General features: G+C 50.0%; 1 protein-coding gene across 3 annotated transcripts; it reads left to right on the top strand.

Moving 5' to 3' along the window:
• The first annotated feature begins 1,169 nt into the window (after window positions 1-1,169).
• Window positions 1,170-14,502, top strand: MFSD13A (major facilitator superfamily domain containing 13A). 3 transcript variants are annotated; one of them, XM_064716857.1, is made up of 10 exons: window positions 1,199-1,261; window positions 2,431-2,501; window positions 6,850-7,118; window positions 7,567-7,646; window positions 8,450-8,899; window positions 9,661-9,778; window positions 10,737-10,833; window positions 11,581-11,752; window positions 12,300-12,493; window positions 12,701-14,502. In XM_064716857.1, the coding sequence occupies exons 3-10, from the start codon at window positions 6,954-6,956 to the stop codon at window positions 12,952-12,954; spliced, it is 1,530 nt and encodes a 509-aa protein (XP_064572927.1). In that variant the 5' UTR covers window positions 1,199-1,261; window positions 2,431-2,501; window positions 6,850-6,953; the 3' UTR covers window positions 12,955-14,502. The 3 variants fall into 3 exon arrangements, with proteins under 3 accessions (XP_064572930.1, XP_064572927.1, XP_064572928.1); XM_064716858.1 differs by lacking the exon at window positions 1,199-1,261 and adding an exon at window positions 1,338-1,373; XM_064716860.1 differs by lacking the exon at window positions 2,431-2,501 and having other exon boundaries at window positions 1,170-1,261.
• The last annotated feature ends 232 nt before the right edge of the window (window positions 14,503-14,734 follow it).

Here is a 14,734-nt window from a genome sequence, read left to right as displayed (position 1 = left end):
TTCTGTGATCTTAAAGGTCTTTTCCAAACTAAATGATTATTAGATTAGTGCCTTATGCCTTGCTCTGCTGCAGGTGATCTCAATAGCTGAAGCTAAATACCTACAAATCACTCTTTAATTACAAACCATGTTGATTACAATTAGTTGTCTGGCTTCTAGGAATTTATAAAAATGACCTGCTTAAGAAGCTACTAGTAAGTCTAATGTGCAAAACCATTGGCAAGTAATAGGGTGCAATAATATCTTTCTGTGCACAGCAATTGGCTTTTGCCTCAATTTCTCGCGGTGAAATTTCCCCTGGTGAAATTTGAGAACAGCTTAATGGAAGCAACTGTTGCAGTGAGAGACCATCGGTGATACATATGCTGAGCATAGGAGTTGCTTCTTGGAGAGAAAGGGCCACAGAGAGATCTTAAATGATAATGGACAATAATAGTCCCTATTTTCTGAAATACACAGGATGAATGGAAATTAATCGTGGGAGAGAAATGCAAGTCTCTGATTACGAAGACCAGAGACAGGATATTTGCTGGATTACTGCCCCACCTTCTGAAGCAGCCATGTATATGTTTTTGTTCCCATTAATCGTTCTGCAGCTTTCCACATGCTCTTTGGAGAAGAGGAGGCTCAGGGGGGACCTCACTGCTCTTCACAAACCCTGACAGGAGGTTGTGATGGGGCAGAGGCTGGTCCCTTTTACCGTGCCTACAGTGAGAGGGACAGAGGAAATTACCTCAAGGTGGGACAGTGGAGATTCAGATTCAATATTAGATATTTTTCGTTTGAGTGATCAGGCATTGGAATTGGTTGCACAGATGGTGGAGTTGCCATCCCTGGAGGTTTTCAAGTGGCCTCTGGAAATGGCACTGGGTGATACAGTTTAGTGGCTTACAGGTAACAGTGGTGGCGCTAGGCTGGCGGGTGGACTGGGTAAACTTGAAGATTTCATACAATATCGACGATTCCACGATGATTCTACGATTCCCTGACCCCAAGCGCTGGCGTCCCGGCCAGGCCGCGTTTCCATGGCGACGGGCGGACTGACCATAGAGGTGGCGCCACACCAGAGAGGCTCGTGCGGCTGGGGGCGGGGATATGCAAATAAGGGAGCAGAGTGCCCTCACACGCGATGGCTGCCGGGAGGTGCCGGCGACTTCACTTGCCAGGGCGCAAAATGGCCGCGGGGCGGGGCTGGGGGTGCGCATGTGCGGCCGTGCCGCGCGACGGCGGAGCGGCGGGGGAGCGCCGGCACCGGACGCAGGTAGGTGGCGCCGAGGCGGTGCGCGGGCGTCTCTCCCGCCTCATCGCTTGTCCCGGTTTGTCTCTCTACCCGTAGTGTGGTAGGGTGGCGGAGCCCTCGTCCGCTCAGCAAGGTGCTTCGGGTAGGGTGGCAGAGACACTACCCCCCGGGGGGCCGCCTCTGTAGGGGCGGGGGGCATCCCCTTTCCCTGCAGTGGTAGAGCCCTGGTGGATACTTCCCTCTGTTATGGTGGATGATCCCACTTCGGGCCGGGGGGTGCCATCGCTCCCTGGTCTCAGTGCCCGTGGGCAGGGGGCTCAGTGCTGGAGGCGGCTCTGGCATCGCCCTCTTCTCCTGGAGTGTTCCGCGGGTCTCTGGTGTCCCTGCTGCGCCTTCCCTTCACCTGGCAGCCTTCAACCCCTTGCCATGGAGCCTGCGGGAGCGCCCACCAGGGAAGGATGGCAGCGCCTCTGTCTGGCCACCCAAGGTTGCCAGGCCTCCCTTCAGCTTGGAGGGTCCTGCGGATGGGACACAGGGATGGCAGCGCTGCTTGGGCATGTCCAGAGTCACGGTGTCCCCGTGTCCAGCCTGGCTCCCTGTGCTCCTGTCCTGCCCAGGAGGCCCGCGGCTGCAGTTGGGGACCCACTCAGTGGCGTGTGCCTTGTGGCTGCAGCTGGGGCCCTGCGGAGGGACAGTGGCCTTGGGAGGCTGCACAGGTGAAGGGAGTCCCTCCTCCCGGGAAGATGTGTAGCAGAAACTACTGGTGGCTGCACTTGGCAGGGTGGTGAAAGTTGGAAATTCACCTGGAGTTTCCTCTTAAGTCTTAACAAAGAACAGGCAGAATGTCTGCAGTAATCCCCTCTTATAGCTCCTTTGAAACAAATCTTGGGTTTTGTTTTCAATGATGATTTCAAATTTATTTCTAGTTTTTTAATTTGAGGCCAGAGTTACTGGACATTGGTTCCCATCTTTGTGCTGTGAGGTCTGTTACAGGATTGGAGCTTATATTGGCAGCAAATGATCAGGAACAGGTTTTTTAATACATCTAACACACTTCCTTTACACTGTAAGACAATGAATTCTTTAGATATGGGATGTTGCATGTTGTTAAGGTAAAAGCCTTGCCAAGTTCCAAGGCTATGAGATCTGCCCAGTTATCTCTATATTGACAAACCTTGTGTTCTTATTAGGTAATGAGATCTGATTGAACAAGATTGCTCAGCTGGAGCACAGCTCCATGGAAGCTACCAGCTGGTTCAAGGTATTAATTGTCTGTGTCACGGTTGTGTTTGCATGTATGAACTCAGCAGGGGTGATAGAAGCACATGATTGCTTGTAATAAGGAGGGTATGACTTAACCTCATGATGCACAGTCATCAATTGTTGAATTGGTAAACAGTACTGGGAAATGCCCTCATAACCTCTTTCAGTCATGTTTCCATGCCTGGTCCAGGTGGTTTCAAAGTTTTCATTTCTTCACGCGGCAGATACAAAGCTGCTGGGAGCCTGCTTTGGGATGTTTGTTCACGTTTCACACAGGACTGTGCTTAATGTTCCCTCAAGAGTCCTTGTTACTAAGGGATTATCTGAGGGTGTTAGGAGGCTTTCCGGAGAAGTATGGAGTGGAGAAACTGGGAGTCTTGGAGTTACATTCATCTCTAAGGGTGCATCAAAAGGGTGCACAATATCAATGTTTTGTCAGAGGAGCCTAAATTTTGTGAATTGTATCTAGGAAGGAGCTTTCCTGGGACAGAAATAGGATTTTGAGAGGTATTTTTTTGTTTAAGTGGAGGCTCTTTTGGTTGTATTCATTCACATAGCTCTGTGGGGGGATTTCTTGTTTTACTGACAGAGTTCTGCCAGAATTCAGGTACCTTTGTGGGGTGAGGACCCTCTGAGATGTATTGTGGAGGTGTCCTGGGATACCATATGTGTGAGGGAAGGAGTGTGCAGAACCTGGTCTGTGCTCCCAAAATGGGCTCATGACTGACAGATAGCCCTGAGCAGAGACTGTCATGACTGTCACTTGCAGGCTCTGGGAGTAGCTGATGTGCCCAGCACCAGTCACAGGGCATCAGCTCTTCCACGGGTGCAGCTCCAGCCCAGCTTCCCTGTGAGTGGGGTCGGACCCCCAGCACCCCAGTCCTGTCTGGCTGTGACAAATGTCTAGAAATAGGGTTTTCTCTCAGGTGGTTTTTCCAGCTTCTGGGTGGATTTATTGTGTGGAAGCTGCAGACGTACAGAGCTGGCATAGTAAGCCCTCAAAACCCAGAATATGCAGCAGAGGCAGTGTAAGTGGCAGCTCGAGCAAGCACAGACATATCTTGAAGTATTATTTGGGATTCCAGCCTGCATTACACAGGGGAGAATGAACACAAGAGCCATCCTGATACTGCAGGCAGGTCTGCAGATGGCTGTTTCAAGTTGCTGAGTGGCAACTTGAGCACATAAAAATCATCTGGCCCTGCTTAAAAGGCTGGCTTGAGCCAAGATTCACATGTATGGCTCTGCTGCTGGCTCAGTACAAGTGGCTTCAGCTGTGGAAGGCTGGAGCTCAGCCTTGTCGTAAGGCCAAGGCATTGCCGAATCACCACGGGACACAGGGACTCGTGCATCCAGCTGTGAGCTGGCTAGGAACTTGGAGCACATGTGTGAGCCCCAAGCTGTGGTGTGTTCCAGACACAGCTGTGTGCCAGCACTCTCAAACAAAAGCTGTGCTTTCCTGGTAGCCAGTATTCCAACATCCTTCTCAGGAAGATAAGATCTGTGGACGTCACTGGCAGGAGCCAGATGTCAAATGCGGAGGAGGAAGTTTCTCAAATAAAGACTCATTGCTTTTTAATTTATGAGCTTGTTCCTTTATGACTGTGTTAGAGGTTCAGTGAGAATGAATGATGGCTATTCCCTCCTGCAGCTCCCTTTCCCATTCCTTCTTACAGCCTCATGTTGAAAAGTTCTGACATGCTCCATGAATAATTCTCCATCCCAAGGAAAAGGTTAAGAAAATACCAGTGTGGCAGTAACACAGTGCTTTGGGTGTAGAAGTGAAATCTGCTTTTTACAGACAACTGTGATTTGTTTCCTTTTAAGTGCACATTTGCAGATGAGGAGGGAAAAAATATCTATCAAATGACCTAATGACTATCCTAGCAAAAGTGACATCACTGGCAAATATCAGCTGGCTGGAGGGCTTGCACATCTGTGAGGGAGTGATGAGGGAGCAGAAAGGAAGTGGAACTTCAGCCTCTTTGAACAGTGCTGTAGCATTTATATGACAAAATGAGGTGTATCTGGAAATTTCAACAGCTGTGGTTTGTGCAGCATGTGCTCAGTGAAGCACTTTTTGGATGGGGACAGCATGAAGTGCAGCACTGGGACCAAGTCTTGAGCAAGCTCTGCTTTCACTCAGCTTTTGGATAGCAAAGGCAAGGCCAGGATAAGAATCCCCCTAGTAGATCACACTTTTAGTCTATCTGTCCCCATATCCTGCCCCATGGTGGCAGAGCACATGTGTGTGGGCACCATTTATGGCCTTTCCACTTGTCCACCCCCAGCCTGCACAGCTGCCTTGGGGCGGTTAGAGGAGATTTCCCTGCCTTGTTCCCTTTAGTAGCTGTTTGTGTACAGCTGTTTTCTGTGAATTTGTCTAATCCTTTGAAGCTGCTGCCCAGCTCTCTAATATCCTTTGGTAGCGAATGTCAGGTGTTTACTCCCTGCCAGGTAAAGAGATATTTTAAGCTGACTTCCTCTTAGTTACAGTGAGTGTTCCCAGATCTCATGTCCTGACAATTCCATGAAGGGGCCCAGCATTCTGATGTCTTCTGCTCTTCTGTCAGTCCTCCACAGAAGACTTTTGGTGAGAGACAGAGGACTTACCTCTTGCCTGAACTCTCCCTTCTTCTTAACCTTTGTCTTTACGCATTGTGACTCCTTTCCAATTCTTGACCATACAAAATGAAATTTCCCCTTGAGGCTTGTCTGTCTTTAATTACGTCTATAAAGGTTCATTGTCTGGCTGAATTCTCTTCCAAGCAGTGTCTTCCTTTTTTCTGGCCATGGGTTTTGGCCTGGCAGGGATGCAGAATGGTGTCTGAGCTCCACAAGGGCTTTGCAGTTGGATCCAGTTGAGGTCTAGTGCTTTGGCTGGGAGTGGAACCGAGGTGCAGTTTCAATCTAGTGATGTAATTGATTGGAACAAGTGCTGTTCCTGCTTCTTCTGAACTAGTTATGAGGAATTCCTTGGCCTAGGAGGAGCAGATGGTTATTTTTGCTTTTCTAACCTTGCCTAGAAGTGGTCAGGCTTGTGGCTTCAGGGAAATGCTGAATGGAACTGGCCTTTCATCAGGTTTCATACCCAGACGTTTATTCTTCTGCTTGATTTCCTGCTTGGACTTGCTGCAGCTGGTGTTGCAAGCCCAAGAGGATGGTGTGGTGCGTAGGTTCCTATTTCTTATGTGTTCAGTCTTATCCCACATTGCAAAGCCCCCATGATGTATCTGAGGTGGGTGAATGCAGACCCTGGAGGGCTGAAACAGGAGTGGCACACAGCCCTCTATTTTGCTTTTGACAGTGCCAAGATAACAACCTTTTTGTCACTCTTCATGTGTGTGCTGTGAACAGGGCATGATGGCATGGGCTGGAGAAGCTGATTGTACTGATTTAAGAAACCCTAATGTCTCACATAAGTGCCTTGTGTTTTGCCTTGGGTCTGTAGCAGCTGGCATGTGAGAGAGGGCTCAGCCTGAAAAGCACAAGAAAACATTTCTGGCCCCAGCTCCTGGCCACAAGCTCCAGTCAGTGCAGGTGTGAGGAGTCCTCCTCTCACACTCAGCCCCTTGTGAACATACAGCGACTTGTTCTGGTCTAAGGCTGCTGTGTCCACGTGTTTTATTTCTGTGTATATTGCTGTCCAGCCAAAGCATCTTTATTTCAGACTGTGGTCCTAAGACTTAGGTCACTCCAAGACAAGCTGGAAACCTGCTAAGGCACTTCTGGTTACTTTTATTGCATGATGGCAGCATGCCTGCTGCAGCTGTGTTTTGGTTGTGTCTCTTCATGCCATGAAGCAGCAGCACTGCTCACCATAAATAACTCCTGTCTGAGCCAGCCCAGGTGCAATAAGCTGTGACTGCCTGGGGAAAGCATTGTGCACATGTGAGGTTACATCACAGCTCCTGTCATTTTTATTTGGATAAAAATTTACGTGAGTACCTAAAAATACCAGTGACTAGGTGTGTTTTCTGAAGGCTGCTTTGTTGTTTGCAGCTATCTGGCTTGATTCTTCCTCTGACTTTGCCTTTAAAGAGCTGGATTAATTGTCTGCTTGCTGGATAACAAAGAACATTACAGGGTAAAGGACAGGGCAGGCTGCTCAGGAGGAGGAAGCCATGCCCCCAGGAGCCCACAGCCTGGCTTCAGCTTAATGAAACAGCTTTAGTGCAGCAGACAGCTTCTAGTCTCTTAAATCCCCTCCAATCCACTTTGTAGCAGCTCCTCAAAACAATACAAATTCTGATTGCTGCATACAAAGATTTACCAATTAACTTGATTCACCTTTATTTAAGAAAATGAATCTGTTTTCATTTTATTTATTTTTTTCTCTCCTGCAGGAGCAACAATGGATTGGCCCCATCAAAGATGTAGTAGGGGTTGGGAGAAGACATCTCACCTGAAATGGAGGTGATTGAAGGAGCTGAACACTGACTGCACCAACATGGGGCTGCGACTGCTGGCTTGTCTTTTCCATTTGCCCACTGCAGTGATCTATGGGTCTCTGTCACTCTTTGTTTCCATTTTGCACAACGTGTTCCTCCTGTACTACGTGGACACCTTCGTCTCTGTTTACAAGATTGATAAACTGTCCTTTTGGATAGGAGAGGTTAGTTTTTTTTCATTGGCTTCTACACTCTTTAGGTAGGAAACTCTGAAACCAAGACTGCTCCTTGCTAGAAATGTGAAAACTGTTAGTTGTAACAGCAGTGTTCCCTTTTGGAGAGGGAGCAAGGGAGCCTTCCAAGTACTAACTTGGGCTTTTCAGTTTTTCCCACTTACGTAAAAATAGAACAAGCTGGGACAGAAAATGCAGAAACTTTGTTCTTAAGAGTGCCTTTCCTCTGGGGATGTTGGGGTGTTTCACAGGCAGTGAAAACCACTGGCCTTACTGCCAGTTGCCCCAGACGGGGCATCATACAGTGGTGATGGGGCAGGGAAGGTGTGCTGGGACAGTTCCTGCTGGTAGCTCACCATGCCAGCTCAGCACTGCTTGCTTGGGTGACAGAACAGAAACAAACCTGTGGTTTGTTTCACTGTCCTGTTTTCTTTCCTAGACAGTGTTTCTGATCTGGAACAGCCTCAATGACCCTCTGTTTGGCTGGCTGAGTGACCGAGTATTTCTTAGCACACAGCAGTAAGTGAAGTTCTGCTTTCAGAAGAGTCTGGGAAGTTGTTTAGTCTCTGGGGAAGATGATGTCAAATTGGCAGCTTTAAAATGATGGCGTGGGAATGGCTTACTGGGCATGGAACTCTTAAATACCTCCTGTTCATGGCATCTTTGAAGTTCAGTGCTCATAAATGTTGTTTCAGTACTTGCCTTTTTAGAGAAAGTCACACACACTTATTGGGTGGATGTGGCCCTAACCCTTAACAATTGTGAGTGGTGCAGAACCTAAAATATGGGCATCTAAAATCTCAAGCCCCTGCTATATGAGTAAGCCTGTTAATGGGGTGTTAGAGGGTGTCTGTACATGGTTTGGGAGGCACGAGGGGGGAAAGGACAGTTATTTCCACATGGAATGCCTTAGACCAGTTGTTCCCAAACTCTATAGGATGGAAGGCAAGACAGCTCTGTATTGTTGGCCATTAGCATTTCTCATGTATTTATGTCAACATTGTAATGAAAATAATGGTGTGACTTCCTGCAACTAGTAAAAAGTCATGAAAATCATTTACATTGCACAAAGTGCAGACAGTACTGCATTGTCAAGGAGACAAATGCTCTGGGGAAAAAAAATCCCTTTTTGGTCTTCTTAAACCCATATTTTCAGTGTCTTCACTATTAGCTGAGAAGGTATCTGATGTGGGTGGTTGTTACTTGAACAAAAGCTGTGTTTGTGTCTGTGCCACTTACATGACTTCCTTGGAGAGGAAGAATATGTGATCATGCTGGGTTTTGTCCAGGTATGTAAAATATTTTTTTTTCTTCTGTTGCAGGGCAGGAGCAGAGATTTCGTCCCCTGAAGTAGTTCTGAAGAGGCTCAGAGCACTAAGCCACAATGGCCCGCTCTTTGCCATTTCTTTCCTTTCTTTCTGGGTTTCCTGGGCTCATCCTGGTTTGCAGTTCCTCCTTTGCCTTTGCATGTACGACAGTTTTCTCACCATGGTTGACCTCCATCACAACGCCTTGCTTGCAGACCTGGCTGTTTCAGCAAAAGACAGGACTAGCCTCAACTTCTACTGCTCCCTCTTCAGTGCCATAGGCTCCCTGTCTGTCTTCATGTCCTATGCAGTGTGGAACAAGGAGGACTTCTTTTCCTTTCGCATATTTTGCGTCCTGCTGGCCCTCTGCTCCATTGTTGGTTTCACCCTGTCCACGCAGCTGCTCCGCCAGCGGTTTCAGGCTGATGGGAAAGCAAAATGGGACCAGGAATCAACCCTGAAAGAGTAAGGGTCACAAATTCTCAGCAGGGAAAAAGGCTTGACATAGATCTGCAGCAAACTAAATGTGTGAGAAGATCGAGAATTAAGCAAAATTTGTTAATTATCACTCGTTCTTGTCTATTGATACAGTTTTCAGGATCAGCTGTCACACTGGCTCCTCTGAAAATAGAACAAAACTGTCTTGTGTCAGCCCTAGTCCAAACTGGAGGCAGAGGCCTAACCCGCTATATGGCCATCCAGTATTTGGAACACAAAATGAGTTCATGTCTGGAGCACCCAGTGAGGCCTGTGAGTGGTAAAATGTCAGAAGCAGCTTATGAAAGCATTCATGCTTGAGCATGAGACCGCATTGCTGCCCATGTCCTATGGAATTGGACAAGTGAATGTCTCTCTCTGTCACTCACTTCAGCTGCCTCATAGTGGCTGGGCTGTTGGTAGGCCACACCAAGCTGATTTTCCCTGTTCAGCTCAGTCCTTGGGCTGCCTCACTTGTCATCTCTTGTTATGAGCTGCCAGCATTGTACTGTAGTAGCAGCAGATCCTGATGAGATCTGCCAGGTGAGCTAACTGCAGGGACCTGGAAGAGGAACATATAGTAGAATGGCAATCAAGTTATAGACTCCACTGTTTTGATTGGTCCAGGAATATGAAAGGTCAGGATGGGGGCTGAGGAGAGACAGCTCTGCATCTACACAGGGAGAGCTGGTGACTCTGTCTTGGTGTGAGGGATTTATGGTTGCTTTTTATCCCTCCTTTTCCTTGAGGCTGTACATTGAGAAACTCTCCGTCCCCCAGGAGAAGAGGATCACCCTGGCAGAGTATCTCCAGCAGCTCTCCCGGCATCGCAACTTCCTCTGGTTTGTCTGCGTGAATCTCGTCCAGGTAGGCATAGAAGTGACACACTGCGATTCAGAGGATGAGTGCTGGCTCTGGCTCTTTGAGATGGATGATTCAGCAGTATGTAAGTTCCTGAGGAGAGGCAGAGATATTCCCAGCACCCACTTGCTCTTGGAGCCTCCTGCACATGCTGGCTGATTTAGCAGCTGGTAGCCACTCTCCCTGCTTGTGACTGAGGATACTTCCTGAGCAAGCTGTGGGGTGCCCCTTCCTCTCTCTGCAGCGTAGGCTGGGTTATGGGGGCTGATGAGCTCTGTGCAGCCCATATGGGGTGCAGAAGCACAGGGCCTGGCTCACAGAGGGGATGAGTTTAGGAGTGCTGTTTGCTGGTGTGGCTGTCAGCACAGTCTCCTTTCCCTTTCCGTTTTCCTGAGGCTCACATCACTGTTCTCACTGTCCAGCTGGATCCATCTCTCAGCTGGCTTTTACCATTTCTGTTCTTCAACCTCTTCAGTGATGACTACCAAATGCAGGCAGCCTGCCAAGCTTTGTGTGCTGCAGTCATGGCTCCCTGAGGATCCCTCCATTTCCCTCAGGCAGATGCTGGTGTGCATCTTTGTGTTCAAGCCTCACTGCCTTACCGATGTCCTCCTGCCGGCTGCCTCCTCCCTCCTGCCATGCCACTGTCTCTCCCAGCCTCTGGTCCCTGCTGTCACCTGCTGGCCCTGTCTGCCCTAGCAGCACTGTGCTGTACAGCTGGGCAGTGGGGCTGACTTGGGCACAAAGTGGGCATAGCTGATGGCATTGCAGCTCTGCAATCTCAGCCAGCAGTGTCGGAAATGTCACAGCCAAGGTCTTGCTCTGCTGAAGTACTCCAGGCCTATCCTGCATGATCCTTTGGCATGGGGCTCCTAGGATAACAGAGCCCAGAGGGCTTTAGCTTTTTCTGTTCTTTCTCACTGCTGTTCCTGCTGACCAGCTCGTCTGCATGCTGCCTTCACAGGTTTTTCACTGCCATTTTAACAGCAACTTCTTCCCTCTGTTCCTGGAGCACCTGCTGTCAGACCAGATCTCTGTCTCTACTGGATCCTTCCTGCTTGGTGAGTTTCAGGTGGGACTGGAGGGAGTGGCTAAGTTACACAGGACCTGGCCCAAGTCTGGGTTTGCCCTTCCCAAGCTCCATCTGGGGAGAGGTGTGCTCACATGCAGGACTCTGGGCTGTAAGATTCAGACATGCACGCACCCCACATGTTTCCCTGGAACCTCTGAATTGTCCTTCCTGGGCACAGAAGTAACTCAGAGCCTTTTCTAGTAAGGACAAGCCTGGTGTGCTGGACACCAGGCTCCAGAGAGGTATTGCTCTGAGCACTAGAGGCTGCAGAATGCAGTGTTCCCAGGATGCAGCAGAGAACACAGCCCTAAATTTCATCTCTTCTGCAGCATACAGACCATTTCCAAGCTGCCACAGATATGTGGGCATTGGTCCTAGACTTACCCTGGGAGGGTTCTGTGCAGGCCAGGTCTGGTCAGGCAGTCCTGCCTCTTTCATTTCTGCTCCAGGGCTGAGTTGCCGCCTCTGCATGACACTGCACGAGTCTTTTTTCCTTTCTGTCCATGAGGTTGATGGAAGAAGGTCTCCCTCTGTAGGAAAGTGTGTGCTGTGCCACAGAGCTGTGGAATAAATCTGCCGCAGCTTTCTGTATATGTATATTGTGTATATGCAGAGAAGCTGCTCTGTATTGTCCTGCTGGCAATAGCCAACCATTCTGTCTCTCTTGGTATCATGTCTGGGGGCATGGTGGAAGGTGAAACTCCATCAAGCTGTTTCTGCATCTGTCTCTGCTCAGGTGTTTCCTACATTGCCCCCCATCTCAACAACCTCTACTTCCTGTCACTCTGCCGCCGCTACGGGGTTTACGCTGTGGTGCGAGGACTCTTCTTCCTGAAGCTGGCTCTGAGTGTTGTCATGTTCCTGGCAGGACCTGATCAGGTGTATCTGCTCTGCATCTTCATTGCCAGGTAGGCAAGCACTTCCCCTGCCCTCTGCTTCCTGGGAAGCAAAATGCTTTGTCCCTGTTCTAAGAGGAGTGGAAGTCAGGGAACAGGGGGCAGGATTGTACATAGGCCATGTGGTTTCCAGCTCTGACAGTACATGGGACAGCTCACTGCAGAGTTCACAGGCTGTCCTGCTGCAGAGTGAGGGAGGCAGTGATGTTCAGGAGGTCACAGACCAGCAGGACTGGTGGCAGCTTGCACATGCATTTGCCAGCTGCTGAGAGCTTCTCTCCTCTGCAGTCCTCGGTGTGGGCTGCAGCTGCCTGTGAGCCACAGGCCCAGTGTGTCCTGTCCCCAGGCCTGTCTGTGTGGGAGGTCAAGACTGATCTGAGGTGTCACTGCAGGGTACAAAGTCTTACTGATAGTGGTGTTCCTCTTCTGTAACTAGGGCACCTGAAATTCTTATTTCAAGTATGGGGAAACTTTTTCAACCCTTGCCATTTTTTATGATTTGTCACATTTTTCCTGTCATTTGATAGCCCTGTTCAGTGCTTTGCCTGTTGTTCTGCAGCAACCGCGTGTTCACAGAAGGGACCTGTAAGTTACTCAACCTGGTGGTCACTGATTTGGTGGACGAGGATCTAGTCCTGAACCGTAGGAAGCAGGCAGCCTCAGCCCTGCTCTTTGGGATGGTGGCTCTGGTCACCAAACCGGGCCAGACCTTCGCCCCTCTGATTGGCACCTGGCTGCTCTGTGAGTACACAGGTAAGGATGCTCCTGGGGAGAGCAGTGGAGCAGAACAGGGTAGAGTTCATTGTCTGGCACCTTGTGCTGTGCCCTGGGTGGGTGCAGAGGGCTCTTCAGTTGCTAACCTGTGCGTGGTCTCTGCATCTCCACGGCTGATCACTCAAAGAGCATGGACAAAGATCCATCCCCACAGCCCCATTCTCACCAACTCTTCTCTGACACCAGGCTACGACATCTTCCAGCGCAACCCCCTGAACAACGTGGTGAGTGCCCAGCCGAAGCTGGAGTCTGCCGCAGCCCTGGAGCCGACTCTTCGCCAGGGCTGCTTTTACCTGCTGGTCTTTGTGCCCATCGCGTGCGCCCTGCTGCAGCTCCTCAGCTGGTCACAGTTCAGCCTGCATGGGAAGCGCCTGCAGGTGGTGAAGGCTCAGCGGCAGAGCCTGACACAAGGCCAAGCACCAGAGGTCAAAACAATCTAAGAGTGCCTGAGCCCCCAGGATGCTGCTGGTTCCAGGCTGGTGCTGGAGGGCGGGGATGGTGGGCTGAGAGAGCCTGATGTTCATGGTTCAGCTGTGAAATGCTGTGATGCCAATGTTTATTCACTCCAGGTGGTCATCACTGGGGAAGGCAGAGAGGTCCAGCATGTGAGGGGCCTGAGATAGATCACTTGATCTCAGGAGCAAGAACATTTTGTCCCAGCCTGTCCCAGGGAGCAGAGAGCTGCTCATTCCAGCAAAGAGGTGCTGGGTTGCAGGTGCTAGGAAACATACACATCCCCAATGTGCTTTTCTGCATTGTGCATGGCTCTAGGGAGCCACAGCCTCTGCAGCTGAGCAGGAGGAGACTGTACAGGGAGTCCTTCACTAGAGCCTTTCACTCTTGTGGAGTGGGAGGCTCCTGAGGGACCAAGTGACCAAGGGAATGATTGTCAAACAGGAGCAGGGATGACAGGACCTTGAAGGCCTTTCCCAGTAACTGGTAGAACCCTCCCACTAGCAGTTCTGTGGTTCTTGGACCAAATCCATTCTTAAGCATTTGTTGTTCACAAGACAATATGCTGCACAGCCAGGATCTGCTGAGTGTGCTGTTTTATGCTGAGGTTCCCTTCTCTGTGGCCTTGTAGAGGAAGTTGTTGCTGGCCTGGAAAAGGTGCTGGCCTCAAACTGAGTTCAGAGCCTTGAGCTGTATCATTTCACTGGGCATCCCATGCATGTGTTTATTCCTCATTTGCCCTCCACAGCCCCTACTACTCAGTGCTGTCTCACAGCTGTACCATGAGCCCCCTCCCATTCTGGGCGAGGTCAGGGAACCAGCCCCTAATCCAGCTGCTGGAAGTGCCTCCCTGCCCAGGGCAATCCCAGGTGACCTGGTGAGGCAGCCTGGTTCCCTGCCCTCTGGGAGGAGAGCACCAGGTCTTGCATTTGTGCCTTTGATCCCTCTTTGGAGCCTGTCTGACACAGTACTGGGCAGTCACAGGGATTTTACCCCTGTGGGGAGGGGCAGACACCTCAGCTCCTCTGTGCTAGAAACAGTGCCCAAGTTAGATCATCTCACCTGCTGAGAGCAGGTCAGAGAGCTGCTGAGAGCTGGTGAGCCAGGGACCCAAGGACAGCAGGTGCTTTGGTCTCCCTGGTTTTGGCTGAGAGCAGACAACAGGTAATCACCAAAGGGGTCCCTGAGGCAAGGGAGTGACTCCTCAATCCCTGTAATGTGTTTGGGGGCAGGGAGAAGGGATGTGCCAAAGCCTGTGCCTGCCTGCTGCAGGAAGGTGGGCTTGGCAGGCAGTGTTTGAAGCTGTTGCGCATTGAGGGATGTTCTTTGTTTAGTCCCAGGTTCCCTCTGGGGTCTCAGCCCACCAGCCTGCCATCTTGCCTCAGGACATGGCTGCCTTCTGTCTTGGACCAAGACATTCCTGCCATGAGGCTGCTGTAGTTCTTACTGGTTCAATCATAAGTAATTTGTGCAACTTCTGACCAAGTTTGAGAATGATTCTCCATTTCATAAATTAAAGATGATCTTTTTCTGAATTGCTTGATGATTTTCTTCTAGCCAGTGGCTCTCTCCTGGCTGGGTGGATGTGGTGCTGTGGGGATATAGCTGTGGCTGGGTGGAGACAAGGGGACAGCTCCTTCTCCACAAAACTGCACTGAGGCTTGGCTGTTTCTGCAGGGGGCAGAGGGGAGCACCTGCCTTTGAAGGGAGGCATCACTTACTCCTGCTGCTTTGGAAGAGCCCAGAGTTAGGCCTGTCCTGTTCCTA

This window comes from Zonotrichia leucophrys, chromosome 6 (assembly GCF_028769735.1).
Source record: "Zonotrichia leucophrys gambelii isolate GWCS_2022_RI chromosome 6, RI_Zleu_2.0, whole genome shotgun sequence".
In the NCBI taxonomy this organism is placed as follows: Eukaryota; Metazoa; Chordata; class Aves; order Passeriformes; family Passerellidae; genus Zonotrichia; species Zonotrichia leucophrys.
The sequence above is the reverse complement of the archived record's forward strand: the minus strand, read 5'-3'. Positions and strand labels throughout refer to the sequence as shown.